General features: G+C 45.9%; 1 protein-coding gene across 1 annotated transcript in view; it reads right to left on the bottom strand.

Moving 5' to 3' along the window:
• The window catches only part of OSMR (oncostatin M receptor), a 48,044-nt gene that overhangs the window by 5,721 nt on the left and 14,516 nt on the right, over positions 1 to 27,807 (bottom strand). Inside the window, exons 3-15 of the mRNA XM_039244293.1 lie at positions 25,118 to 25,290; positions 19,835 to 20,006; positions 17,250 to 17,525; positions 15,799 to 15,928; positions 15,095 to 15,246; positions 11,549 to 11,691; positions 11,050 to 11,203; positions 7,795 to 7,871; positions 6,440 to 6,662; positions 3,752 to 3,931; positions 2,615 to 2,719; positions 1,042 to 1,215; positions 308 to 475 (exon numbers count right to left, since the gene is read on the bottom strand). Coding sequence (XP_039100224.1) covers positions 308 to 475; positions 1,042 to 1,215; positions 2,615 to 2,719; positions 3,752 to 3,931; positions 6,440 to 6,662; positions 7,795 to 7,871; positions 11,050 to 11,203; positions 11,549 to 11,691; positions 15,095 to 15,246; positions 15,799 to 15,928; positions 17,250 to 17,525; positions 19,835 to 20,006; positions 25,118 to 25,290 — 2,127 coding nt within the window. The remainder of the gene's footprint in view (positions 1 to 307; positions 476 to 1,041; positions 1,216 to 2,614; positions 2,720 to 3,751; positions 3,932 to 6,439; positions 6,663 to 7,794; positions 7,872 to 11,049; positions 11,204 to 11,548; positions 11,692 to 15,094; positions 15,247 to 15,798; positions 15,929 to 17,249; positions 17,526 to 19,834; positions 20,007 to 25,117; positions 25,291 to 27,807) is intronic.

The following is a 27,807-nucleotide window of genomic DNA, read 5'->3' as shown; positions in this document are numbered from 1 at the left end:
CCCCCCCCCCCCCCCCCCCCCCCCCCCCCCCCCTAGACAGAGGGCCTGGGGCTCTTCCGATGTAGACACAAAACTGCCATCTGTGATTTCCAAGCCATTTGGGACTGGGCTCCAGACAATGGCTGAGGGCCACTGAGACCAGCCAGAGGAAGGTTCCAGGTCTCAGTCAGATTAGCCCCACCCTCGTCTATGGGATGGAGTGGGAATCTGTGCGACATATTTCTGTAAAACAGAATCCCATCTAGAGAAAGAGAGAGAGAGAGAAGCAGAGAAGAAAGGTTTAAAACTCCTGGTCTCCACAACTCACAGTATTCGTCCGGAGTTGTGACCTTTGTGAAAGCGCCCAGGGGGCCCTCACCAACACTGGTGTACGGAGTGAGGAAAAACTCATAGAAGGACGCCGGCTGTAGGTTCTCCACGACAAATGTCTTCTGTTTGGGGTTGTCAATTTTGTATTTGCAACATACTGAATTTTCTGTAATTAAAAAAAAATTTTTTTTTTCAAGAAAAATAATTGGTAAGAGTGCGAGAGAGATCTGACGACAGGGCTGGGCGCTAATAATCCTCCTGTTGACTCAGCACCGTCAACATCTTCACCAATCAAAAATTAAATTGTTTCGTCACTCTGGGTCATTGGTAAAATCTTGAACACATGGCCCGAAAAGCTGGTGAGCCAGGGGGAGCACACAAGTCTGGGAGCGACAGAGCAGGAGAGAGGCTTGAAAATATACTGTAATAGCCTTTGACCTTTAAAGGAAAAAAAGAAAAAGGACTCAGCGATGAAGTCCCGTAACTGGCAGGTTTTCTTAAGGAGCTGATGGCATTTTAAATGCTTCTAAAAATCCCAGGCACTTTGTTTTAATTACGTTACAATACTGACCCCTGCCATCTTGCCCACTGATTTGCTGAAGAACACTCTGGATCGTGAAAGCATGCAAGAACAGGATTCGGCCGGGCCAGGGCCAGACGCGGCCGCCTTTCTGAGGGTTCCAAAGAGAGCATGAAGCCTTGAACGAGGAAAGACCCAAACAAACGAGTCACCTGGAAGAACAGCCTTCTCCGATCCCGGGAGGCACCGCGGAGCCTTGGACTTCAGATAGAGGGAGTATCCTTGTACAAAACCGGGTTGCGACTCGGCGGGATAATCCTTCCAGCTCAGAGTAAAGGAGGAGGCGGTCAGGTTACTCGTGAGCACCTGAGGGTTGTCGGAAGGAGCTGGGGAAGGAGATTGGGGTAGGAAGAGTCATCCCTTGGAAACGTTCTCAGCGCGCTCACGTAAACTAAAAGTAGGGCCACAGCAGGCACTCACGTGCCTCATTCAGGAGTTTCCTCCCACGGGTCGGGACTTTTCAGGGCGTAAGTCTCAGGGGGATTTATGCCCTGACATCGTTTGTGAGGCTGGGAAGGAGGTGAACCAACCATCTTCCGGTCTGAGTCTTGCCTTTCACAGATGAAGACACGGACGGCCAGAGAGACTCAATGGCTCGCACAAGGTCACACAGCAAAGAAGAGAACAAAGGCTTTCTTAGACTTCATTCTGCTCTTGGATTCTAAGCGGTGCTGGACGGAAGACCCTGCCAGGGAACAGACTGGGCTCTCTGAGGGACTCTAGTGCCCAGAGTGACTAGTGCCAAGCTCTCCAAGCATCACTGAAACGAGCCAGGAGTGTTTAGTCTGAAGGCTTCCTGAGCCCATTTCACAAGCAGGCATGTGCATACCCGGTCTGTGCACGGAGACACACGTACCAACGACACACCATCGCGCAGTCTCAGCCCCTCCCCCACACACGGAGGTGTGGGAAGAGGTGAGTGCATTGGAGCAAGACAGGGGAGGTCCCCAGTGCCTGGATTTCAGTGGGAGAGAAATTGCCTTCCACATGGCTCGTGGAATCACAGTAAAATTTCTGGAGGGTGATTTCTCAGTATGTGTCACAAGTCTTAAAAATGGTAAAAGAAATGAGAAACTATGTAAGTTCAATCCTTTGACTCAAGCATTCTACCTCTAAGACTTCATTTAAAAACCATTATTGTGGATGTGGACAAAGCTTTCACTACAATGATGGTGACTCGGGGTGTAAGAGATGGGGTGTAAGAGATGGGGTGAAGGGTGAAAGACACTGAGCAGTGCAGACAGAAAGACACCCGAAGGTAAACTTCATAGTTTATAGCTGAAAAACACTGTAATCCTAAATGTCCGATGACAGGTGATTTGACAGATGGGAACAATTAATTACTTTGCAATGACATAGTTACATAATATTTAGTGACATGAGTCAAAAAAGCACTTTGTAAACTGTATAAAGTCCCATTTTTCCTTAAAAATGTTTATCTGTACAGGGAGAGGAATACCTGGATATACATCAAGTATTAACTCTGGGTATCTGTTTTCTGGGGTGGCACAGTTAGCAATGAGCGTGTCTTCTTCTTTTGCATACACTGTCTTTAGTGAAAATGGTTCAGAGTTTATGATTAAAATTATTTTTTAAAATCCAATCACCAGAATACGTGGGGCACTGAAAATTGGGAAAGGTGTTGAAATATTCCTAAACCCACAGCTTGGATCTTTGGATTGTTCTCAAGTCTGCCCACGGACGTATCAAGGGCTGTAAACTTACCCAGTTCCTGAGAGTATCCTGTTTTTCTCTCTAATAAATAAGGAATCCTTTCTGTAGAAATTGCATAAATTCTGAAGTTGTATCGGACCCCTGGTCTAAACGCATCTAGGGAAGAAAGGTCAACAGATTTTCAGTAACACAAAGTGACATTCTCTTTATTCCTGCAAAGAAACAGAATGAAAAATGAATTGGTGTCTCCTAAACGGCTTCCTCCTTGGGATTTCTGCACTTCACCTCCATGGTCCTCCCCACTTCGCTGGCCTTTGGGTCCGCTGTCTTCAGCTAGGCCTGAGGGAGCCGTGTCTACACCGTTCTCTCCAACAAGTGCTCTCAAACACAATCTAGTCCACATGCATGAAATTGGGCGCAGAATTCAGTCATGCACAGAAACCCATTTTAAAGTCTCTTCTGACTCCAGTCCCCTGCAGCAACTTGTCTTCTCTCGCCACCCCCCCCCCCCCCACCAAGCTGAGGATCTGGAAGGCTTGGCTTGCACTTCCTTGCTTTCCCCTCCCACCCACACCTCTGCAATCCCCCTTCAGCACCCGCCATGCCACTGACACCAAGGGCAGCCTCATTTCCTCCCTGGCCTCCGTCACCCTCTGGATGCCCACAATCTCCACAGCTTTATCTTGAGCCCAGCAGATGGCGCTACTGACCCTCTACTCCAGCGGCAAACTGGGGCTTCTCTGACTTCACTGACCGAGCAATCTTGAAATTACAACTCCAGTATGGAGGTAAGAGAGAAAGTTCTATATTTTCCACTCCAAGTGAAGCAGCTGATGACTTACTCCTACCCTATGTCCTAAATGTCTCCCAAATCCATACACCTCTTTAGACAGGGAGGGTTATAATGTCCCTCTGCCACGCATTTGAGAGCACTGATTTCAAGGCACAAATTCATAAAATCACGAAAACCTATCCCGGCCTTAGGTCCAGACAGTCCCCGTGAAAGGAGATTTAAGACCAAATCTTAGACCACATCATTGCAAAACTAAACTCCTAGCACCCGCGCCTGCTTCACCACCTCAAAATTACTAGTTTGGGACCAAGTATCCGTGAGGTGGTCCGGCGGTCCTTGCTGAGCTCGCTGCAAGGCGCGTGGGACAGGAGGGTGATACGGAGGGCTCTTCCTACCTGAGCTGACAAGTGTGCTTGTGGCATTGGGACCCAGGCTCTTCCACCGGAGATCACAGAGCGGGTCCCCAGGGCACTGGCACCACTCCACAACGTAGCCTGTGACGCCTCTGGGCTGGGGTTTCCAAGACAGAGCGAATCCGCGCTTTGTGCCTTTAACTCTTTCTTCTCCAACATCTTCTGTACATCACAAATACAGCCAGGCTTCAGAGGGGATTCATCGTACGTTTTCAAAAAAGTGTTTAAAGACGAAGATAGACTTGAACGTGTACTGTCTCTGACATTTAGGGGCCCTACCACTTCAGTGGCTAAGAAAGCTTAGGGGTGGGGTGATGTTTTCAGGGGTGATTTTCTGCCCCTCACTTCCCAGCAAGTATTCACATCTGCCCTTACAATACCTCTGGTTCTAATCTTCTGAGACCCGAACAGACGTCAGCCCCTAAAACCAGAGTCAGCAAACTACTGCCATTAGGACAAATCCAGCCTCCAAAGCTTGTGTTGTGACCCTTGAGCTATGAAGAGGTTTAATATTTTTAATTTTTTAAAAATGTTTTAGGGGCGCCTGGGTGGCTTAGTCGGTTAAGCGTCCGACTTTCGCTTAGGTCATGATCTCGCGGTTCGTGGGTTCGAGCCCCGCGTCGGGCTCTGTGCTGACTGCCAGCTCAGAGCCTGGAGCCTGTTTCAGTCTGTGACTCCCTCTCTCTCTGACTCTCCCCTACTCATGCTGTCTCTCTCTCTCTCTTCTAGAAATAAATTAAAAAAAAATGTTTTATTTATTTCTGAGAGAGAGAGAGAGAGAGAGAGAGAGCAGTGGATGGGCAGAGAGAGGGAGACACAGAATCTGAAACAGGCTCCAGGCTCTGAGCTGTCAGCACAGAGTCCCATGTGGGGCTCGAACCAATGAACCGCGAGATCATGACCTGAGCCAAAGTTGGATGCTTAACTGACTGAGCCACCCACGTGCCCTGTGATTTAAGTTTTTTAAAGAGTGGCCAAAAGCAAAGAATACAGACTACAGAACAGAGGCAGTATGGTCTGTGAACTGAAATATTTACTATCTTCCCCTTTACCCGAAAAATTGGCTGACCCCAGGTCTGTCACTGGATCTACTTTTTTTTAAGTTTATTTATTTATTTATTTATTTTGAGCAAGTGAGAGAGAGAGAGAGAAAGAGAGAGAAACAGAGCCCACAGGAGGGGGAGGGGCAGGGAGAGGGGGGCCTCATAGCACATTGATGACCTTATCTACTGAAGTGATTTCAGAATGTGGACCACTGGGGTACGTGGGTGGCTCAGTCGGCTGAGTGTCTGACTTTGGCTCGGGTTTTGATCCCACAGCTCATGGGTTCAGGCCCCATATTGGGCTCTGTGCTGACAGCTCAGAGCCTAGAGCCTGCACCAGCTCCCCCACTCATGCACTGTCTCTCCCTCTCTCTCAAATATAAATAAATATTTCAAAAATTAAAAAAAAAAGAATGTGGGCCACTTAAGGAGGGCTGGATACAGCCTCACAGGGTAAGGCATGGAGGTCTGAGAGCAGGAGATGAGGAAGGAAGGTTCGCTAAGAACCCACAGATAGAGAAGACCCCCAAACAGATGACATTGCTCAGTAGTGTTGTTTGGACTGGGCCCCATTCAAGGCAGTCAGTATTCCTCTATCTATCAGCAACCCCAGGGTAAATGAAATGCCCACTCTTCCTGCTTTTGTCCTAAGGAAGACAGAATACAAGTTGTCACGTCCTTCTCCAAAGCAGTTCTTGATAAACAAAGCTCATCTCAAGTAACTCCTTAGTTTTTCTTCTCTGCCACAATCCTAATTTCTCTTTCTTACGTGACACACTGGATCATTCTTTAAAAATAAATAAAATAAAACCAAACAACGCTTCTCTCTTGTCTAGCTTCTTAACCCAAATTTAAGCCTAACTTGAATGACAGATATAATACAACATGCCGTAGCCCCACGAGCAGGACCTGAAAGTGTCGCAGCGGGAGATGAAGAATGGCATTATCCACAGGTGCACAAACGAGTACATGGTGTCCGTTATGTACTGGCGAAGCGTGCATTGTCTCCTACGTTATTGTGCGTGTGTGTGTTGTGGTGGTGGTGGTGGGGGTGTATCCAACCTCTCTTTACAGCTCTCTCAAGAAGATAATTAATATCGCTACTGACTGTCCAGGTAAGGTAATCTCCACCTCTCACAGGCTAAGGAATGAGCCAGTTACCATCTTTCATTCTATAGCCTCAGCAAAGCCTTCTGGAAAGATGATGCCAGTCAGTTCTCCTCACCTCTGGCAATGCTCATGGGCTCTTTCTGGGTGACCAGAACTGACAAAATATCTTACAATAAGCGTGACCTGCACTTTCATAAGCCACAAAGCACGTGTACACCAACCCCAGCTCTCAGCCACGACTGCTTACTGTTGTTCATTTACTTGAATAAATGTGAGTAACTGTCTGAATTTGTTGGAGAATCCCAAGGCAGCAATGTCCTGAGCTGTGGCTGAACTGTCACTCTCCTCGCACTGAGGAGGGCCGTTCCGGGAAACATACAACCGCGCTTGGACCAGAAGAAGAAGCCTAACAGTATTTAGCGGCTAGACGCTTTGTCCCCCCAGGTTACTGACTTTCCAGTTGGTCTGTCGCTACTTAATAACGTCGTCTGCCCCACAGAATAAAAACAAGACTCACTGCTTCCAGGGTCTCTGGACACCATGACGACCGAAGCAGGGGATGAGCCCGCACTGTTATTAGCAGTGACGTGGATCTCGTAAGAACACTGGTCAAGGATTAGTTCTGTGCCATTGGCCGGGGCAGGAATGGAGAGGAGCTTCAAGGTGGATGGTCTGTCTAGATGTTCTAGAACTACATTATAGAACAGAATCTTCCCATTGGCCTGCAATTTTGATAGTGGCTGAAAGAAAATATGGATAATCATTTCAAAATGGGTGGCTTAGTCAGTTAAGCGGCTGACTCTTAATTTTGGCTCAGGTCATGATTTCACAGTTCTTCATAGTTCTGTGAGTTCGAGTCCCTTTTCATATTTTCTGGCCCTGGATTGCCTTACACACACACACACACAGACACACACACACACACACACACGCAAGGCAGCAGCAGCAGCAGCAGCAGCAGCAAGTTAAAAAACAGTTCAATAGAGAAAATAACAGTCTAACGCAAGCTTGAAATCAGGTACTCTGCGGTAACTCAGGCTGGGTACAGAACAGGACTCTCTGAGCTCCTCAAGAGCCTGTTGTGTCCACAGAAGGGTGGCCAAGTCAGGAGATGAAGGGGCTTCTGCGGCCTGGAGAAGATGAGCAGACCCGGGCAGGAGGGGTCTGGCCCCTGGCCTCCCTTCCCCCTCCAGCCATCTGTCCCTGTGCAGTTGTGTCCTGAGCCTGCCCATCCTGCAGGTCTAAGACAATTCCCTGCCCACGTGTGAGTGCCAGGACTCCACGTGGGGACAGCCGGCGTGGAAGTGAGAAGAAGAACCAGGTGGGCCACAGCTGGGGGCCAAGCCTTCAGGTATGGTCACGTTTGGTATGAAAACATGACCTGAGGAATCAGGGAGTTTCAGACACAAGCCTGGACTTCCAGGTTGCCATGGAGGCCTTAAAAGACACGGCAGAGTGACAAAATAGATTTTATTTTGCTTTTCTATCAAAATACATTTAAAGATTTTTTAGCTGGACCCTTCACTCCTATATGTAAGGACCATTATGTAAATAGTCATAGCTTTTAAATATAGTATTTGCTTCTCCACTTATACTTGTGCCCTGGGCCCTGCAAAAGTGAGAGCAAGGCTGGACAGAAGTCACAGAGATACAGGTGCTGGCAATCAGAACCTGCCATCCGAGCGTCCTGCTTCCAGGAGGAGGCAGTCTGAGCATTAGGGAGACCGGCGGGGAGGGGATTCCTCCACTGCCGAAGACGTCCTGCTGGACTCTGGTTAGGGTCGCTCCCAGCCAGAACACTGCACCAGCAGCCAGTGTCCCCCTGAAAGGCAGTGCCAAGCAAATGTGTCCTGTGGGATATGTGCCTCTTACCTTCCAGAATAAAGTCACAACACAATGTCCCTGCACTGACTTCACATTTCTCCAGACATCAGGAGCTTCCGAGGGAGCTGAAATTAACCAAAGAAAAGATCACGGGTCATGATATGTACAGAAAACAACATATTCAACCTTTTTCTACTCTGGTCAAATGAGGCGATGATGACCTGTCCTGACTGAGACTGGTGTCTCACTCTTTCACTCTCTGTGACTTCCACCCACTTGACCAGGGCCACATTGTTCACTCCTAAGTGCACATAGTAGGTGCCTTACAAAACGTCTGCTGCATCAAACTGAAAGCTCTTATGAACATCGGGCCTGGGCTTCTGGAAGCCACTGGAAAATTCTGGAACCATTCATCAGTTAGACCAACTATAGGAGGTTAGTAGGGTAAATTTCTTATTTGTTGAATTTCTAGGAGGGGCAGACCATTGCTACTTCCTTGCTTCCTTTGCAAGGTTGTAATGGAGGCGCTAGTGGACAGCCCTGGGGGCCTCCCATGTCTTCAAGATTTCACATTGGCTGGTCTTCTTGCCGGGTCACAGCCTGGGCACCCCTCCTCGATCTCCCCCCACTGGACAGGCCACGTCCCCCACCTCCCCACGCTGCTTTCTCCTCCAGCTCCCAGCCTGCTTGCAGGGTCGACTGCCTGCCCATCGGCCTCAGGGCACCTGTTCACTGCCCTTACTACATTGTTCTGCAAAAGTGTGAAGGCTTGTCTTTACCTCCAACAAACTGCAGGACAAGTGATTTGATTCCAAACATTCCCATGCAGGAAGAACTGTTTTGGGACATAATACATGAAGATTTAGCCGTTTTATAAAAACATAATTTAATGCCCTTAATAACTGAAATTTAAGTCCTTTTTTAGTGGCTGACACTTTCTCCTCAATTTAAAGATGACCATATATTTAAAAAAAATGTACTGAAGTAGATTTCAATTTGCTAAATAGGCCACTGAAGAAGCCAATATTAAATCAATAACTTATCGAAATACTCAGAAACAACATGAGGCTCTAAGCTTAATGCAAAATCTTCAGCTGGTTTATAAATTAGTCCTTGTCAGCACAGCACCCACAGCCCAGTGGACAGGGCTCTATATCTGTGTGACAGTCTCTACCCAGGTGACATTTAAGTCTGCTCCCTACAATCCTACTCAAGTATGGTTACAATGCACACAAGCGTCGACTTTTCCAGCATCAAGCAAAGTGTTATCAGAGGTAAAAAAAAAAAAATCTATAGACTCATCACCAGTAAATTCATCTCATTTTCCTGTGATCATCAAAAGCAACATTAATTATTTTCAAATTTATGGTACTATAACCTAAAAGTCTATACAGTTTACTAAAAACTCTACCCGTTTGCTATTTCCCTTTTGCACTTAATTTTAGTTATAGCGTTGGAATAAACTTCCAAAAACAAAAACAAAAACAACCCCAAAGCTAACCAGTAACATTAGAGTAAAAATTCTGCAATAAAACATAACCAGGGAGTATACAACATTATTGTCAGGCACAGGGCTCTCTGCGGCAGATTCTCGAGGGGTCTGTGCCCCGGTGGGGGAGGGCTGGGGGAGGCTGGGCAGGAATGCCAGACAAGGAGAGGAAGCCCGCTGAGCACAGCTAGTGACCAACCCCTGTGTAGTGTCCAATCAGCTGTCCTTGTCACCCCTGAGCTCGAGTCACTGCTTCAAAATGGTCCTCATGGGGCAGTGCCTGGTGGCTCAGTCGGTTGAGCTTCTGACTCTTGGTTTCCATTCAGGTCATGATCTCAAGGTTCATGGGATCCAGAGCCCATATAGGGCTCTGCGCTGACAATGTGAAGCCTTCTTGGGATTCTCTCTCTCTCCCTCTCTCTCTGCCCCTCCCCCACTTGTGCAAGTGTGTGCACTTGTTTTCTTTCTCTCTTTCAAAATAAACAAACTTAACAATAAAATAAAATAAAATGGTTCTCATGAGGATACACAGAAATGGCCCTGCCAGCCTACATACATGAATATAAGAGGGAATCAAATAAATACATAAAATCCTTCCTTTGGCAGCAAAAGAACCAGGACCTGAATGAACACGATCTCAAGGCTGTAATAACAACATAGAGAGAGACAAAACACACAGAATCCCGTTCTGGTTAAGGGTGGAGTTCTGGAGTCAGGCGGCCTGGGAGTGGGTCACAGTCAACAGCTCTGTCACTTATGGCCTAAGCCAATTAAATCACTTATCTTCTCTGTGCATCCTGTCCTCATCTAGGAAGTGAGGATAATTACTCAGAGCGCCTTCTGCATGCTGTGCAGAGGGAAAAGGGAAAGACACGGCAAGCGCCTCAAGCTGCCTGACACCCAGTGTTAGCTGCGACAATAATAATTATCGTGGTTATGCCTCTGCCATTCATGAACTGTGCAAATAGGCGAGTCTCTCCAATCTATGCGCCCAAGTTGCCTCATCTGTAAACTGGTCAATATTAGTAATTTATTATTTTGAGTTGGGAGGACAGGAAAGCAGGGCTGGGCCGGCCAGTCTCCCGAGGCCTATTTGGCCTGAAAGACGTAGTTATTTGTCAGAAAAAGCTGCTGTTCCGTCAGCAGTGAGGAGCCTCCCACTGCAGCAGTGAGGGGGAGCGCTCATAGTTTGCTGCTGTTTAGTATGAGATCAATGCCTTCCATGGCACCAACACTACTCTGTGTCCACAGTCCTTAATTTAAAAGTCCATACTAATTTACACAGCCCCAGAAACCAATGGGAATCCAGCAACGCCAGGAGCTTATAAACCATTTTGGCAAAATCAAAGATGAGAGAGAAAGTACACAAAAGAAATAATGCTGAATGACCACTGTTTGAGGTGGATGTCTTCCCATTCACATCTCACCAAGCATTTAACTCAGCTCTCTTTTTAAAAGATGGTATTCAGGGGCACCTTGGTGGCTCAGTCCATTAAGTGTCCGACTCTTGATTTCGGCTCAGGTCACAATCCCAGGCCGCTGGATCAAGCCCCAAGTCAGTCTCCTCACTGGCTGTGGAGCCTGCTTAAGATTCTCTCGTCTCCCTCTGCCCCTCCCCTGCTCCTGCTCACATGCATTCTCTCTAAAAAAAAAAATAAACACAGCAAAACAACCACACAAAAATATGATATTCAGCCTCTGTTGTACTGTTTTCCCCTTAGTTTTTGGTACAATTGAAAGCACTTGGGGAAACCAACCCATCCTTCATGAGTCAGTTTAGATACTTGAGTTAAAGAGCAGGGAATGGAACATACCAGCTTCAGCCGTGGTAAAGTTGTGACAAGTCCATTCACTCCATCTCCAGAAGTGGCTGGCATATGCACAGCGCACTTGGGCCGCGTATTCTGTGTAGGGCTCCAGATTCTTTACCAAGTGCTCGCCATTCACCTTGACGGAAACATTCTGCTTCTTCAAAGAAAGGAAGGGAGGAAGGAAAAGAAGAAAATCAATGAAATGAACGGAAAAAAGAAAACAGGAAAAAAGAAGAAAGACGACAGGAGTTCATTTTAATTCAAATCACAGCATGGTACGTTCTGATGTGGGCTATGACTACTTCTTTGTGAAAAACAAAATCTTGAAGGCCTTCTGCCCGATGCTAAAGTCTGTGATTCATTTCATGACTGTTTGTAAACAGATGATCCATACCATTTGAACCCACACAGAAATAAGGTTTTAAAGACATTTTATTTGTTAGTCTCTCTGTTCAGGACATAAAGAGATTTTTGAAAATAAGAAATTAAGCAGTATTCTTACTTGTATCACTTTTCCTTCACCATAGACTTCAACCTGACACAACAGTGTGGAATAATTCCCAACAGAGTTGATCCTCCAGGCCATGGTGGCATTTGTGGTGCTTACATTTTTAAAGACTACGTTAAAGGGAGCCAATGGGTGAACTGCCAAAAAAATAAAGAAAAAAAGGAAACAAGATTTAAAGAAATTCAAGCATAAATCCAAAGACTTTGGTAAATAGGCAGTGCATTTCTTCATTTACTTATTTAGTTTTGTTTAGTTTCGAAAGAATGGCAACAAAACCAGACTTAGAGCACAGATGGAGTAAGCCAATTATAGCCTTTCTCTCTCACCAATTATATTAGAAACTCTGAACAAACATGAAAAGAAACTATTGAGGACTCCTAAAGTTAAACAAAAGCAGGCAGATTATGAAGGAGAATCAAAACATGGAGAAGTGGCTCATGGGGAGAATTTAACAGAACCCCAAGTCTAAACAAAATAACATCAATAATATCAAAGGTACAACCTAAAATTATTCTACCTACAAAACTCCAGAACATGTCACCAATTTCCAAGGGAAAAGAAAACCAACAGATGCCAACTTCATGATGACCCACCTGAAAGGCTGCAATTAGTATAGACTTTAGGACAGATCCGTGACATAAAAGTAAACACATTTGAAATGAATAGAAGAAAAACACTTCTCGGCAGAGAAATAGAAACTAATTTTTAAAAAAAAGAATCAAATGGAAATTCTGAAGCCAACAAATACAATATCTGAAATGAAAAACTGACCTGATGAGTTCAGGTCTTGGAAAAATGAAGTAAGCACCTCCCATCTCATCTAAACCATGAATCCAGTTAAATACAGTGCCCGAGCATTCTCAAATATTCTCAGTGAAATGCATGGAGCATTCTCGAATATTCGATTTGAGAACTCTGAAAGGCAGACAGCAGCAGGCAGGTTGGAGAAGACCAGAAGTTCAAGTATTGCAGCATCGTCAGTGAGAGGGTAAAGGAAGACATGTGGTTGTAGAGCTTCTATGCTTTACTTAAAGTGGGATATACTAACTCTTGTGAAAGATTAGCAACATATTGTAATCTCCAGAGGGCGAGAAAAAGGAATACAAAGAGATGTAGGCAAAAGCCCATAGATAGATAAATTGAAGTGGAATACTAAAAAAGTATTCAAATAATCCAAAGAGGGCAGGATGGGAAGATCAGAGGAACAAAAAACAGAGGGAACAAGTAGAAAATAAATAATAGAATGGTAGGATTGAGTCCAACCCTATCAATAATTATGTTAAATATAAATAGTCCCAACATACCGATAAAAACAGAAACTGTCAGATGGGAGGGAAAACAAAACCAGGCATGGTCCTTGCCTTCAAAGTGCAACCAAGGAGCAACCATGTATTGACAGCCACACAATAAACATAATATTGAAAGTGGGGTCACAGCAGTGAATGTGTAAAAGGAGTTTTTGACCTCGAAGATGGAGATCCTAGAAGTCCCTATCCTGAGCTTTCATTTTTTATCTCCTTTTTGGTTCCTATCAACAGGCTGATGACTCACTCACAAGTCTAACTCTCCATCTCAGACTTCCTCCGCACGCTCCAAACTCTATATCCATCTGTCTCCTCAACATCTCCGTGGAGATATCTGAAAGACACGTCAGCCCTGACCTGGCTACAGTGGAACTCCGTGCTTTTGCCCGAGCTGCTCTTCCCCAATACCCTCCCCATTTCAGGGAACAGTTCCAATACCGGCCCAACTGTTCAGGCCAAAACCCTCAGAATCATTCTAAGGAATCATCTTAAATTCCTCTTCTCCTTATCAGGCACATGGCTTCCCTAAGTAAGCCCCACCACCTCTATCCCAAAATGAATTCACAATATGACCACTTCCCCACCAACTTCATCACGCCATCCGGTCCAGAGTCTGCCTGACGACTACAGCGGCTTCCTAACCAGCTCTCCATCTCCACCCTCACCCGGACGGTCTGGCCTGAGTGATCTGTTCCCACAGCGTGAGTCACATCATGGATCTGTCCTGATGAACCCCTTCCAACATAACTCAGTAAGACCACCCATTTCCACAGCTGTCGCATGACCAGCACACTGCCTGCCCCCCAAATCTCCTTCCTCTCTGTATGGGCACGAGGACATTCTTTCTGTCTCTCAAGCCACCCAGAGTTTGGTCTTATCCCATGACCTTTTCAATCCCTATTCTTTTTGCTTCAAATGCTCTTCCCCTAGATATCTTCTGCTTCTTTCTTTCTTTGACTCCCTCATCCTAACTGAACCAGCCATTGTCTCCCCTAAACCTGAATTTTACCTTCTCTATAGCACAGATCAGTCAGAACTTGAAGTACGCTGTGTTTACTCTATGTCTCCACTCCCTGCTCTCAACCCCTCCCCCTACACACACTAGCAGCCAAGCTCACAAGGGGCAGTTATCCAGTTGTTCACTGTCGGGTCCCCAGTGCCTGCCACACTAGAGGCACTCTGTAATTATCTGGCTGACTGAGTGGTGATGAAGCGAAAATCTAAAAGATGTGTAGAAATTAAGAAGATGAAAGAGGAAGGAAGAACATTCCAGAAAGAGTGAACAACATGTGTAAAGATTCTGCATTTCATAAAAGAGAAAACATGTAGTCAAAACATAGGAAGAGATACTCAATTTTAGGGATGTGTAGATCAAAACTCCCACAAAATGCCACGGTGTACCCATTAAGCTGACAAAAATGAAAAGGGTGACCAGAACACCATGGAGAGACTACGTGAGTTCAAGGGCAGGGTTATAATTGGTACAGCCACTTTGGGAAATCATTTGGCATTATCTCCTACATGGCACATTCAATTGCCTATGTCCCCACGAATCCTACTCTTAGGTATTCACTCAGGAGAAACAACTGTAGCTAAGTCCTACATACGTAATGCTCATATGAACACCATACCCAAGAGCACAAACCTTGATATAACCTGAAAAACCATCAAAGGAGATGCCTGGACAAAATACCATATACTTACACAACGAAATACTTTACGGCAGTGAAAATCAACAGATTATGACAACACTCAATAATATGGGTCAATGTTAGCAATTTAATATTATATAAATAGTAATTACTAAGTTACTACATATAGCTCAATGTCTCTTATGTACATTAAAACCAAACAAAATAAAAATATAGTATTTTTAGGATTACATTATAAGTGAGAATACGTATTCCCATACATGCACGTGTGCATGCGCAATTTAAATCATCTTGGTGGAGGAGCAGGGTGGAGGGCTGTGGGGCAGGAGATGAAGTGAGTTATTGTTAGAATTCTAATCTAAAGGTGAGTAGTAGGCATAAAGGTGCTTATTACAGTACCAAAACGAATCATAGGGGACCAGGGGCCATGTGTGCATCTGTGAAGTGTGGCATCAACAAGAGATATAGATTACAATGTCCACTTCGGATGTGACTCGGGCAGGAATCTATAGCACATTTCCTTGATCACACACTGTGTCACACAACTAGTCAGTAACCACAGCGGGCTCCGATGTTAGTCTCACCTCGATGAGTCAGGTTGAAAAGAAGATGAACACTTCTTTTCCTCAAGTCATTTCCAGCCGTGAGTGTGAAGTTGTACATTTCTTGGGAGTCTGGAGCTACTTGCCAATTACACCAGGTTTTGTGCGTACAGATTGCCTTTTTCCCAGAAAATCTTAAAAGAAAAACACACCCAATCGATAAATTCAGGGTTTCCACTTCTGTCAGCACAGATATGTATCCCTGTACCCTTGGAGCACACTCGGTGGCTTTCAAACCATGTTGCACACAGTGGCACTGATCCACTGTCATCAACAAATGCCAACAAAGAAGATGTTGTTTCAACAAATTCTATTTTGTGTGGTTAAGTGCGTAGGGATGATCTGCTGACTGCCCCCCTCATATGGGTAGTGAGAATACTCCTCAATTTATTTTAAATATTCTTAAGATGTTAGAAATTAGAAATCCCCAGATCACCAGAGGGAACAATTTTCACATCAAGATTCACCATTAAATGTTTCTCTTATCTTTTTTATGCTACGATTTCACGGAACTCAGGTGTACAGTATTACACAGTTGTGACTGCTTAATGATCTTCTGACCCTGGCTGGGTGGTTGTAAACTACTTGTTCACATTTTCTGTAACATCTAAATGTGACCCTTGTTGTTGGCACAAGTGCCTTAAACAAGGAAAGACCTATCAAGAATGCAGTCAGAGCTAACTTACGATTCCAACAAAGTGTAGCTGGGGGTAAGCTGTGTGAGCAAGCCAGTGTCGTTCCCAGGATCCCAAGTACAGTTCAAAGTCTTCAAGTCCCGGGTCTCACAAGAAAAATCCTTGGGCTCCTCAAATACTTCTGTCCACACAAAGAAAACAGATGAAAGATTTAGTTAAGTCTCTTTATTGAAAGACAAGGAAAATGGAGAAAGCTCCCTTGGGGTCTGAGGCCACAGAGCTCCTCTGAATGATAAAAGGATCACACTCGCAGCTCCAGAACGTCCCATTTCAGTTGCCTCATCTTGGCCCCTTCTCTTTCCTTTCCTTGTTCTTTTCTGAGGCACCACCGGGGATGCAGACTGGTGGTAGGAGTTCTGCAGTGATCTGCGCTGGGTCTATGTGATGGAGGTTGGCCCGCCAGTGCCTGCTAGTAGGCACTCAACCAGTCGTCGAGTGTCAGACAGAGTGAGTGAGCACAAGAACGCATGAATGCAGTCAGTGTTGCCTGCTCTCCCTGTGGAAGCTGGGGCTTGCAGATAGCCTAGGGCTAGCATGCTTGGGATGCTGGGAAGTCAGATTCGGGGAGCCATTAAACTCAGCTGCAGGGAGCTGGGGGTTCTAAGGAAGCGGGCAGTGCCTCCAAGCCCCCAGAGCCACTGTGGCTCTCAGAGGCTGTTCCAAGGGGAACAGCTCCACAAGGCGTCTGGGAGCCTGGAGCCCACCGTGGCAACAGAAGCAGGGACCGGGCAGTCACAGATATTGGCCTACCTACTGAGCAGGGGAAGGGAGGCCTCCACACGAAACCCAGGAGGCCAATGGGCATGTACGTGCACACAGACCTACGGAAAAAGTAAAGTGTTCCCTCTCCACTGGCTGGCACCAGCGGAGGCACCTCACGTTTTCCGTGCCCACCTCAGAACAGGGATGGCCTCCATCTGCCAAACTCCTACTGCGTGCAGCTCCAGCGTCGGGGCCAGGCTCTGGCCACGTTCATTCACCCTCAAACCACCATTTCCGGGCTCGTTTCACAGAGGAGGAAACTGGCTCAGAGAGGCTAGGAGACTTAGCCAACGTGACACGCCCGGGAGTGGGAAGATTTAAAGCCAGGTCTCCTGGGCACAACGCTGGCTGCCTCTCCTGACACATCTGACCTGCAACCTCTCCCTGCTGTCCGACTGCAGCACAGCTAAGGTGAGGCAGGGCCTTTCTCAGTGGTCCCGGCCACGACCTGAACTCTCTCCCCTTTAACACTCCTGTTTCTAGAAGATAATTGTTCATAAGGACAGGAAAACAACAGGAAATCCAGCAGGGACAGCTTCAGAGGATCTTTTCCAGAGTCTCTCCTAGATGAGCTGGGAGACAAAGGAATGGAGTGGAAATGTTTACTTGTCTTCTGGTAAAGGACGGTCTATCTATTCCCTAGGAAATGGAGAGAGAGCAGCGGGATCGTGCATACTTACTCGACACAAAGAGAATGATGCCTTTTATAACGTCTCTTTGGTGCATCTTACAATAGATATTTGTTCCAGTTTCCCTAATGAAAGGAACATTATTCACATGGAACACACGGACATTAGGATCAAGTTGTTCTCCGTGCATCAGTATGCCTTCCAAATAACAGGATATGTTATTTTGATGGCTCCTAGAAACGTAACAAACGGTGACATTGGAGCCTTCTTCCACCAGCTTATCCTTAGGGAAAACGAACAATGGATCGGGTCCAAGAGAACGCCGCACTACAAGATAAACAAAAGACATCACTCAGAATTCAAAGCAGCCCCTCTGTTCTCCCTTCTCAACAGATAAATTTAGCCTCCTCTACCTCCTAGAGGAATAGGAGCCTAAATTTCGAGGCAAACCATTAAACTTGGAAGCCTGCGGAAAGAGTCCTTCCCAAGGTGGCTCCTGTTGTCACACAAATGCCGCTGCCGGACGCCAGCAGCTCGTGCCGTCACACTGGGATGACCCGGTCACGGCTAGCGTCTGGTTAGGACAGCAGCAGCCGCCCTCCATGGACCGCAGCCACGAGGGAGGATCTGCGTTCAGCGGGAGGTACGCGATCTCACGCCATCCTTACCACCTCATGTCACCACCACAGCCAGGACTGAGCCCAAGCCCATGGACCCAGCAAGTGGCAAAGCCACAGTCACACCTGCCAGGTCTGCTCATCTCCGTGGCTGTGTGGCCCTCTTCATCTCTTCCCACCTTCTCAGAAATGCCAGTCACTCAAATGCCTCCTGTTCCATGGTCTCTCCTTCTGTCCGCCCATCAGTGGATAAAATTCCTCAGGTGTCCTGCATTTTATGCCAACTGGCCATCCTCTCCATGCCTCCCTCCAGCCCACTCTGGACCCGCTCCTCCACCGTCAGGCTCCCTGAAGGAGCTACCCCCTTCTTTTTTAAAAAATGGTTTTAAACATTTTTATGTATTTTTGAGAGAGAGAGTGCAAGCGGGGGAGGGGCAGAGAGAGATGGAGACAGAATCTGAAGCAGACTCCAGGCTCTGAGCTGTCAGCACAGAGCCCGACGCGGGGCTCGAACCCACAAACAGTGAAATCATGACCTGAGCCAAAGCCACCCCAGCGCCCCAAAGCTGCCCCCGCTTCTAACTGCTCAGCTCCACTGCTCCTACTCATTCGTCCCACTGCTGTCACTGAAACTGCCACCAGCAGCGTCACCCACGCTGTGCACCCTGGCCATAGGAGCGCTCTTCAAGGTCCTCAGGTGATTCTAATGTGCAACCATGGCTGAGACCCAGCGTTTGGGGTTAGGAACAATCAGTCAGGTTTTCCATTCGCTCCTGAGGAGTTTGGAGGTTACAGTTTTGAGAGACCTAGTCTATTTTATCAAAGTTGTTAATAATGTTGTTCTCTCTTTCTCTCTTACTATCTTTTTAATCTCAGTTTTTTTCTGCGTTTCCTCTTTCTGCAGTAGGATGTGATGTGAAGAGGGTGGTCCCTGGAGCCAGGCTGTCCTGGCTGGAATTGTGGCTCGATCACTTAGCGGCTTGATGACCTTGTGTGGGTTCTTTAAGCTAAATGTGCCTCAGTTTCCTCATCTGTGAAGTGGGGATAAGACTAATACATATTTCAAAGGACTGATTTGAGGGCTAAATGAATATATAGAATACTTAAAATATGACTAAAATATAGATCTAATTCTATTACCAGTATTAAACTAATCACTAGGCTACTCATGGGTTAATGTGTTATCAGTTTGAATTAATAAATTTGCATAAACACTTAACAAAGCAGTAATTTCAGATACTCTGGCATGGTATGTAAGTTGAGGAACCCAAATGTGTTTGCTTTAGTACCTGCCTACATATTAAATAGAGCAGAAGAAACTGTGGAGAAATCTACTTTAAATTTTAATTATAAAAAAATTAAATTATCAAAATTAAGAGACATTTAAGACATATTTATCCATAATCTCATTACTTAAATGAAGACCTGATGTCACGTTTCCATATTTCACTCCTTTCTCTCTACGTTAGGCATTGGCACACTATAGCCCATGGGCTAAATCCAGACTGCCATCTGTTTTTGTAAATAAAGTTTTATTAGAATACAACCATTCTCATTTGTCTACATACTGCTTAGGACTACTTTCATGTTAAAATAGCACAGCTGAATAGTCATGACTAAGACCAACAAGGTCTAAAATATTTCCTATCTTGCCCTTTACAGAAAAGGTTCCCAACTTCTGTTCTAGCTGCATACACATTTTGTCTTATTCTAATCAAAATGTTGTGCAACTTACATCCTGCCTTGTTTTCTTAGCATTCCATGTGTCGCATGTTTGGAAAATAAATATAAAGTTGTCTGAACTTGCCTAATTACCTCCGTGAACAAATTCTGAGACAAAACCATAGATGTCTATTTCCTGGTGTCAAGTTTCAGAACCATAGTTTTGAGTTCCAAGGGAAGACAAAGAAAAATAATGTCCTTTTCTACCCAGTCTCCTCAAAAGAGACTTCTACTCTTTGACTATGGATCCCCAAATAATATTAAACACTTTAATTCTTTTATCACCTCACTTCTTACCATCTACTTCCTCCCACGAAGTCCAATCACCCCAGAACTTCGGCTCAGGGATCTGGGCATCGTCCACCACACTCCTCATTCTTACAAAGTGTTTTGCACATTCCAAAGGGAGCTTGGATTCCCAGCTCCAACGCAGAACCTGGTTCCACTTCACAGTGGTGCTATAGTTCTCCTAGAAATAAAGAGAAACACCTGGAGCGATGCTGGCCTGGAAAATTGCTTGACCAGTTACCCCAAAGCACACACCTGGGAGCCCACTGAAGCTCTCAGTATGCGCAAGTGCAGTCCATTCCCAACCAGCCAGTTCCCCTGTTTGGATGCCTCAGCAGAACCTCCTGCAGCCTCCTGTCCTTTGAAAGCTCAGCTCCCGCAGCCTATGGCTTTGATCCTGAGGGGGCTCATGTGGAGGAAGTGTGAGAAACCTGAAGCTACTTACATCTTGGGGGAAGAGATCTGAGTCAGAAGGTGGGCACTGTCACACGGAGCCTGCTAAGAAAATTTTTGTAAACTAGAGAATTGAGTCATTCTTTAAAATAAGCAAGACCAGGGGCGCCCAGGTGGCTCAGTCAGTTAGGCTTCCGACTTCGGCTCAGGTCATGACGTCATAGCTTGTGAGTTAGAGCCCTGCATTGGGCTCTGTGCTGACAGCTCAGAGCCTGAAGCCTGCTTCTGTGTCCCCCTCTCTCTCTGCTCCTCCCCCACTTGTGCTGTCTCTCTCTCAAAAATACATAAACATTAACAAAAATTAAAAAAAAAAGCAAGACTGGGGGCACCCAGGTCACTCAGTCGGTTAAGCATCTGGCTTCAGCTCAGGTCATCATCTCACAGTTCCTGAGTTTGAGCTCCGCACCGGGCTCTGTGCTGACAGCTTGGAGCCTGGAGCCTGCTTCGGATTCTGTGTCTCCCTCTCTCTCTGACCCTCCCCTGCTCACACTGTCTCTCTCGAAAAAATAAAATAAACATTAAAAAAATATAAGCAAGACTGATGAGTATTTTTTTTAATATTCATTTTTAGCCAGGGTCAGATCAAGGTAGCCAAGTCTCAGTAGAGAGGGCAGCCCTTCATGGTACCCAGGCGTTCTACCGTCTCTCAGAAGCCACTAGATGGCTCTCCATGAGGCCTGTGGGCTTTGTTGTCTGTTTTCTGTTTTGTTTGGTTTGGTCCCTTATCTTTATAGATCTGGGGGCCACAGGGACCATATCCTCTTCTTTGAGGAGCATCTGTCAGAATGTCAACCACACAGGAATGTCTTCCACTGTGCTCCTGGGACGTCTGTCCACACTGAACTGCAACTGGTGTTCCCACACAGCCTTTACCTGACCTTTCTAACTTAGTGGTATTTTCATTCTCTAATTCCATAGGCTTCTATGGCTCCTTTAAACCATATACAGCCATCTACATTCTGACTCCAACCTACCTGGCCCTCACAGGAATCTCTCTGGACACAGTGCTCTACCTTGCACTTTGGGAAAAGGTTTACGCTTCTGCTCAGCATTTGCTCACACAAGGCCCCTGGCTTAGTGTCCCCACTCGCCCTGCCCACTGGGAACCTGTCCAGGTCCCACCCAACCCCGCCTCTCCTGAAGCCCTCCTGTACATGGTGTGTAGCTGCTGGTACTTTGTCTGTTGCTGTGTCCTGGGCTCAAGCGTGGCCCCAAACATCAGGGACTGTGCTTTATTCTCCTTCACGTCCCACACTGCTCTGGACACGCATGCTCCTCAGGGGGCCCCTCCAGGACACCTGCTCTCTGCCCCCACAGTTTTCCTGAAGAAAACTGAGTCTGCACCCCCATTTCTAAAAGCCAAGTGAAAGCCCTACAGTCAAGAGGATGGGGCAATGTGCATGTCACACACAACCTGGAGCTGGCAAACCTTGAGGCCTGTGCTCCACTGACGCCTTCTCCCTTTCCAGGCTGCTGACCTTAACCAGCACCCTAGGCAGAAGCCAACCCAGCCCTGGGGGGAGAGCACCTCAGTCCAACGGGGCGGGGCGGCACCTGAGGGTGCATGGCCCCATTCTCTGCAGGACTCGTGAGTTACCAATGTTTCTATTTCAGTTTATTGCACTGCTTTATCCTTAACCTACAAAATGTATTTTTTATTTTTATATTTTATGGTTTATTCATTTTTCAGAGACAGAGAGAGACAGGGTGTGAGGGGGAGGGGCAGAGAGAGAAGAAGACACAGAATCTGAAGCAGGCTCAAGGCTCTGAGCTGTCAGCACAGAGCCCAATATGGGGCTCAAAGCCATGAACTACGAGATAGTGACCTGAGCTGAAACCAAGAGTCGGATGCTTAACCGATTGAGCCATCCAGGTGCCTCCAAAACATATTTTTTAAATATAAGTTTTGAAGTCCTGATCTCTGCAACTTTTACTATTTAATACGAGCAGTCTTAAGTATATTTTGATTTAATTGTTTAGGAGCAAATACCAAAAACAAAACAACAGAACTATATCAATAATGGAGACCTTGCTGTCAACAAGCCACAGTCTGGATTTTATCTCCTGCATCTCTTTGAAATTTAGCCTCTTCTGTCATCCCTACTGTCCCCCGCCACTCCAGGCACCTCTCTACTGGACCCACCCCACAGCCCGCTTCATACGGGTCACACTCCGCCTTTTCCAGCTTCCCCACCTGCAGCCAGAGTGGACTTTTCACACACTTCCAACCAGAGCCTGTCATTCCTCCTCTTCTTACAGCATGACCCCCAGTGTCCCGTGTACTCCCCCACCCGGGTCATGCCTGCCCCCACATGCTCAGTGTTTTCAGGCCTGGGAGCTCCCAGCCCTTCCCTCTGGGCCTTGGCTCACACCTGTGGGCTCTTCCAGAACATTCTTCTCCATCCTCCTTTCTAAATTAGCTTCTAATCCTCTCTTATTTTGGCTCCGAGGGTCCTTCCACAAGTTGCTGGAGCAGGTCAGGCCTAATCCCAGCCCCACTGCAACCTTGTCGGCAGCCAGCACTGCGCTTCCCACGCCGAGGACACCTCTGTGGGAGTGTGACCTCCTCATTCCTGCTCAGCACTCGCAGACCTGCGCCTTGAACTAACGGCAGGGCCCAGGTTCACGGTCTCCAACAAGATGCTGTATGATTTCATCACTTCATTAATATGCCGTGGGCTCGGTTTCCCTCAGACACTACTTGTGGATTCTAACCACAACTTGTGCTTTGTGCTGTTAAAGAGTCGCAATGGAGGAGATAAAATTTTCCTTGAATGCATCAATTCAGCGATTAAAAAAAAGTGATGAACTGTGTTTGGGCCGTTTTCAGTAATTGAAGCGGCAAGTTTCCTCCAGCCCTGGCAGACACTGTTAAGTCACAAGAGACTGGCACATGACAGAAGCCGTAGGTCACTGGCTCCTGAGGCATGCAGAGCCCTGAGACTCGGCTCCAGGCCTCCTTCTGGGCTGGAGCTGTCACTCTGCTCTGCCTTCTTCTGCCACTCATAGGGCCATAAAGCAAGAGGTTGGCCAGACTGAGGGCAGAAGCTGGCCCAGGGGAGACGGCATAGAGCTTGTGGCCGCCAGCAGGGCTCTGAGTGGCCCGTGCCATCTGGGAGGGGACTCAGGGCTCTAGACAGAAGCAGCACCCCTTGGCTGGCTTTCTTCCCCTTCACTTGAGGGAGAACCTCATGTCTCTCCTGGACTTTAGGCCCGTGAGGTTCAGGCAAGGGCTTCTCATGGCATTGTTGTGGGGCACATGGCCACTGATGTCCCGGGGAGTGCGTGTGGCCAACATCGCTGATGGGGCATGTGGGAGAAGGACAGCGCCAGCTGGCTCTGTCACCTTGAGTAGCACAACAGATCTCTCTGGGCCTTGGATTTCCCGTCCCCGTCAGGCTGGGCCTGTGGTATGGGGATACCACCTAGGACAAGGCAAAGCTCTATGCTCAAAGATCTTGAGTCTTAGTAGGTTACAGAAGCAGGTTTCACAAGCTGCTTTACCCTGAGAAAAGAACTCTTAACACGAATCAAAGCTGAAAACAGATATGAACCACTGCCTACTCGGAAAATAAAAAATGGGATCCACTTGGGCTACGGTTAATGTCATTTCTGCTAGTGGTGTGAAGTACTGGTTTTCCACAGATTCTTCCAGCATTTCTCCCAAAATTTTTTTCTTAGACAATTAGTCTCAATAAGACCTTTGTGCAATATCTTACTGGGTCCAAATCAACAACAAGTAAGTGTATCCGTCAAAGATATGCAAACACAAAAATGATTAGCATGAGGTACAATAGTAGGAAGATGTACCGATGGTGGACGGTGAGCAGCTGTCCATGAGCATTGCTATTGTTTAAAATCAGAACACTTTCTGCTTTTAGCTCTCATTGGAAACTACCCTTGGATGTGTGGAGTTGTAGACCTAGTGTCAATCCTAAATTGGCAGAGTTATATTTAATTAGGCCTCTCACTCAGATCTCAAATGCATTTCTTGAATATGGAAAGTAACTGGAGGCTTCAAAATCAGTGGCATTTACGGGACACCTGGGTGGCTTAGTCGATTAAGTGTCCAACTTTGGTTCAGGTCATGATCTCATGCTCCTTGAGTTTGAGCCCCGCATCGGGCTCTCGGCTGACAGCTCAGAGCCTGGAGCCTGCTTCAGATTCTGTGTCTCTCTCTCTTTCTCTGCCCCTCTCTGCTCATACTGTGTGTGTGTGTGTCTCTCTCAAAAAAAAATCAATAAATGTTATAAAAAAATAACATAAAATTAACATAAAATTAGAGACTATAAATGGAAATTGACAGAAACTGCCAAAGTGCCCAATGCACCAGATAGAGAAGCATCAGCTAAATGGACACAACATGGTTGTTGATTTGGTTCAGGATTTGAACTAAGACAAGCGAAAAATCTATCCAAAATAATTCAAAGACAAAGAGGTTGTGAAAATAAGGATTTTCACAGTTGCCAAAAAATTATACCTTATTTAAGAAAAATCTCTGGTGGACAGGGAAAAAGAGGTTGTCCTTCATGGATTTTTGGAATCTAGTACCTTTAAGGATAGCCCCAAGAGCATTCTTAGTGGACAGATCAGGAATGAAGAAATGATCTATTTTCTTAACACATCTCATCCAACCTTCTAAACCAAAGCTGTTGTGTTACTTTGTCCTATATCCTCTTAACTAAAGAGACAGAAATGTAATTGTTTAGGAAAACCATTCTGAGTCGCTAAAATGTTCCCATACTGGGATTTTTGCGAATGTTATAAATTATAAGACAAATCATGGTGTCAGAAAAGGATTTTTAAAATGTTGAGCCAAAAAGACCAAAATATACTTACCACCCAGATGACATTAGATGTTTTAATTCTACTGATTTCTATCTGAAAAACCATTTTTAATTCCTGATGATAAGTAAGGTTGTGGACACTCCATTGTAAATGCAAACACTGATGTGTAGAATTGACAGAAACTTCCAGTGATTCAGGGGCCAATGGCAAAGGTTCAGAGAAGACTGAAAGATCAAAACCAAGACATTTAATACAAACAGCAAAACTTGACAGAGGCACAACTGAATAGTCGCAGATAATAAACTGGTCAATATCACCATTGTTTAGTTTTGGAAAATACTGCTCACATGTGCATCTTAGAATCAGACATTTCTTAAAAATCTGTAAGGGAATTTAGAAATCAGTTGGTAGATGAAGAAATTAAGACCTAGATAAATGAGGGGCGCCTGGGTGGCTCAGTCGGTTGAGCGTCCCACTCAAACCCCAAGCTGTGGTGGTCACTCTGTATTATTATTTGGTTAGAGATTTTTTCTCCTTTGTGAATAAAATTTCTCAATTCTTTAGTTAAAGGCAACAGCCATTATTCATCCTCTCCTTAAACCTGTCAGTTGGGTGAGTCTTCCAAGCCTAAGACATAAGTTAAAAGGAGGTTTAGGGATATGAAAGAGCAGATTCCTTATGGAATAGGAGGAAATATTTTATTTTTTTAATGTTTTATTTTTGAGAGAGAGAGAGAGGAGTGGGGGAGGTACAGAGAAAGATGGAAACAGGGGCTCCGAAGCAGGCTCTGCGCTGACAGCACCATGTGGAGCTTGAACTCACAAACTGTGAGATCATGACCTGAGCAAAAGTCAGACACTTAACTGACTGAGCCACGCAGGGACCCCAGGAGGAAATACTTTTAATAACTGTGGCACCACTAGCACCAGGGGATGCCAGGTGCTGTAAATCAACCCGTCTTTCCCAGCCCTCACTGCATTTTGTGGGAATCGCGGCTTGTTGCCGTCGGTCTCACACTCTAGATTCAAACGTCCTGGAGGGGAGAGGCTGAGGCATAGGCATCTCTGAATGGACTCTTGTCCCCAGCACTTGGCACAACCTCTTCCCCACAGAAGATGCTGACCTCAAATTAGAGAGACCCAGGGCGTCCACAAGGTCTCAGGAGCGTGACAAGCACCGGCTCACTAACACGTCTACGCAGGGCGGCCTTGGTGTTCTCTTCTCCCCAAGGCTGCTTTTCCAAGCCCTTGGAGCACTGATCAGAGACTGCTGTAACTGCCTCTTCTGTGGCCCCCCAAGGGCTGCAGCTAAAGAAAGGTGGGACGAGTCTTACTCAGCTCACTGAAGGCAAGACCAATAGCACACCTGTCACAGTGTAGGCACACCATGACCACTTACTGAATGAATGAGTCAGTCACCAGGATCAGCTCTTTTTCTGGAAGCTCTAGAAAGCGATTTCGTGATGCTTTGGGCAAAAGAGGAACTCTATATTGACATACGCTATCAGTGAGTGTTGAGTGACTCAGGTAGTTGAGAGACAGCAGTCAGAAATAATTTGTTCAAAAGCAATTGAGGACTTCCTCGGGAAACAGTGGGAAATGTCAGGGTAAAGTCAGACAGATTAAGGGAACTCAGAGATTCTTAAGTCCAACCCCATTATTTTCAGGTGAGGAAACTGAGGTTAAAAAAAGGGCAGGGACTTTCCCAAGGTCACACAATTAGACCAGAGCTTGGGGTTCCTGGCCCTTGGCCCAGTTCTCTTTTTATAATGTGTCCTGGACTGTGGCCAAAAAGGGCAGACTTGGCGATCAGTCAGGCCCGGGTTTCATCATAGACTCTCCTCCCACTTTCCCCACCCAGTTTCTCTGTCTGGCCCCAACACTACTTAAGAAAATAAACCATCATCCCTTTACAAGTTGGGACATCACAAAGCCACTAAATGTTATTTCAGAAGAACATTTAACATCAAAGGTAAAAACCCTCATCATATGTTGTATTGTTTGAATAAGTATACATTAAAGTATGTATTGCTAAAGTATACAGACTTACCTGTATATATTTTCACACTTTATCTACAAGTAAGAAATTATAGTATAACTTTCCAGCATACGTACTTATATTATACACAATATACATACTTTATATATAGTTTAATAAGTAACTATATGGTATAAACACTCCCAGCATACATAGTATCAGTTCACTTCCATAAAAGATCTACTATTTTATGGAATATAATATATATATATGTGTGTATATATATATATATACACACACACACACACATAATTTTATATACAGACCAAGAGATGTATATAAAACATCTCCATCTTTGTCTGTATATAACTTGCACAAGAGAATGGATGAAAAGATAACCAAATGCCACAGTCATGATCTCTGACCGAAGAGGACGTGAGCCTGGGGCTAACTGGAAGTGAGTCTGGACTCTGTGTCATTGTTCGGGAGAAGCTGGGACATCTGAACTGGAATCTCAGACCTGAGCCTGGCTGGGTCATGGAGTGGGAGATTTAGCGAGTACTTGGCAGATGAAGCAAACACAAAGGCAAAAAGTCCAAGCAGTGTAGGTGGGGACAGAGACAGGGTGCTGGCCCAGTAGGTGTGCTGAGCTGAGAAGGCCAGAAGCACAAGTGAAGACTGGTAAAGAAACAGGTATATGCACATCTGATCTAAATGAAAGGGCCTGAAAGTGTGCTTTCTTCCCCCTGAGCTCCCTCTGAAAA

The sequence above is a fragment of the Hyaena hyaena genome, unplaced genomic scaffold (genome assembly GCF_003009895.1).
Source record: "Hyaena hyaena isolate Hyena2069 unplaced genomic scaffold, ASM300989v1 scaffold_236, whole genome shotgun sequence".
Classification (NCBI taxonomy): domain Eukaryota; kingdom Metazoa; phylum Chordata; class Mammalia; order Carnivora; family Hyaenidae; genus Hyaena; species Hyaena hyaena.
Note: the sequence above shows the minus strand (reverse complement) of the source record. Positions and strands in the feature narration are given on the sequence as shown.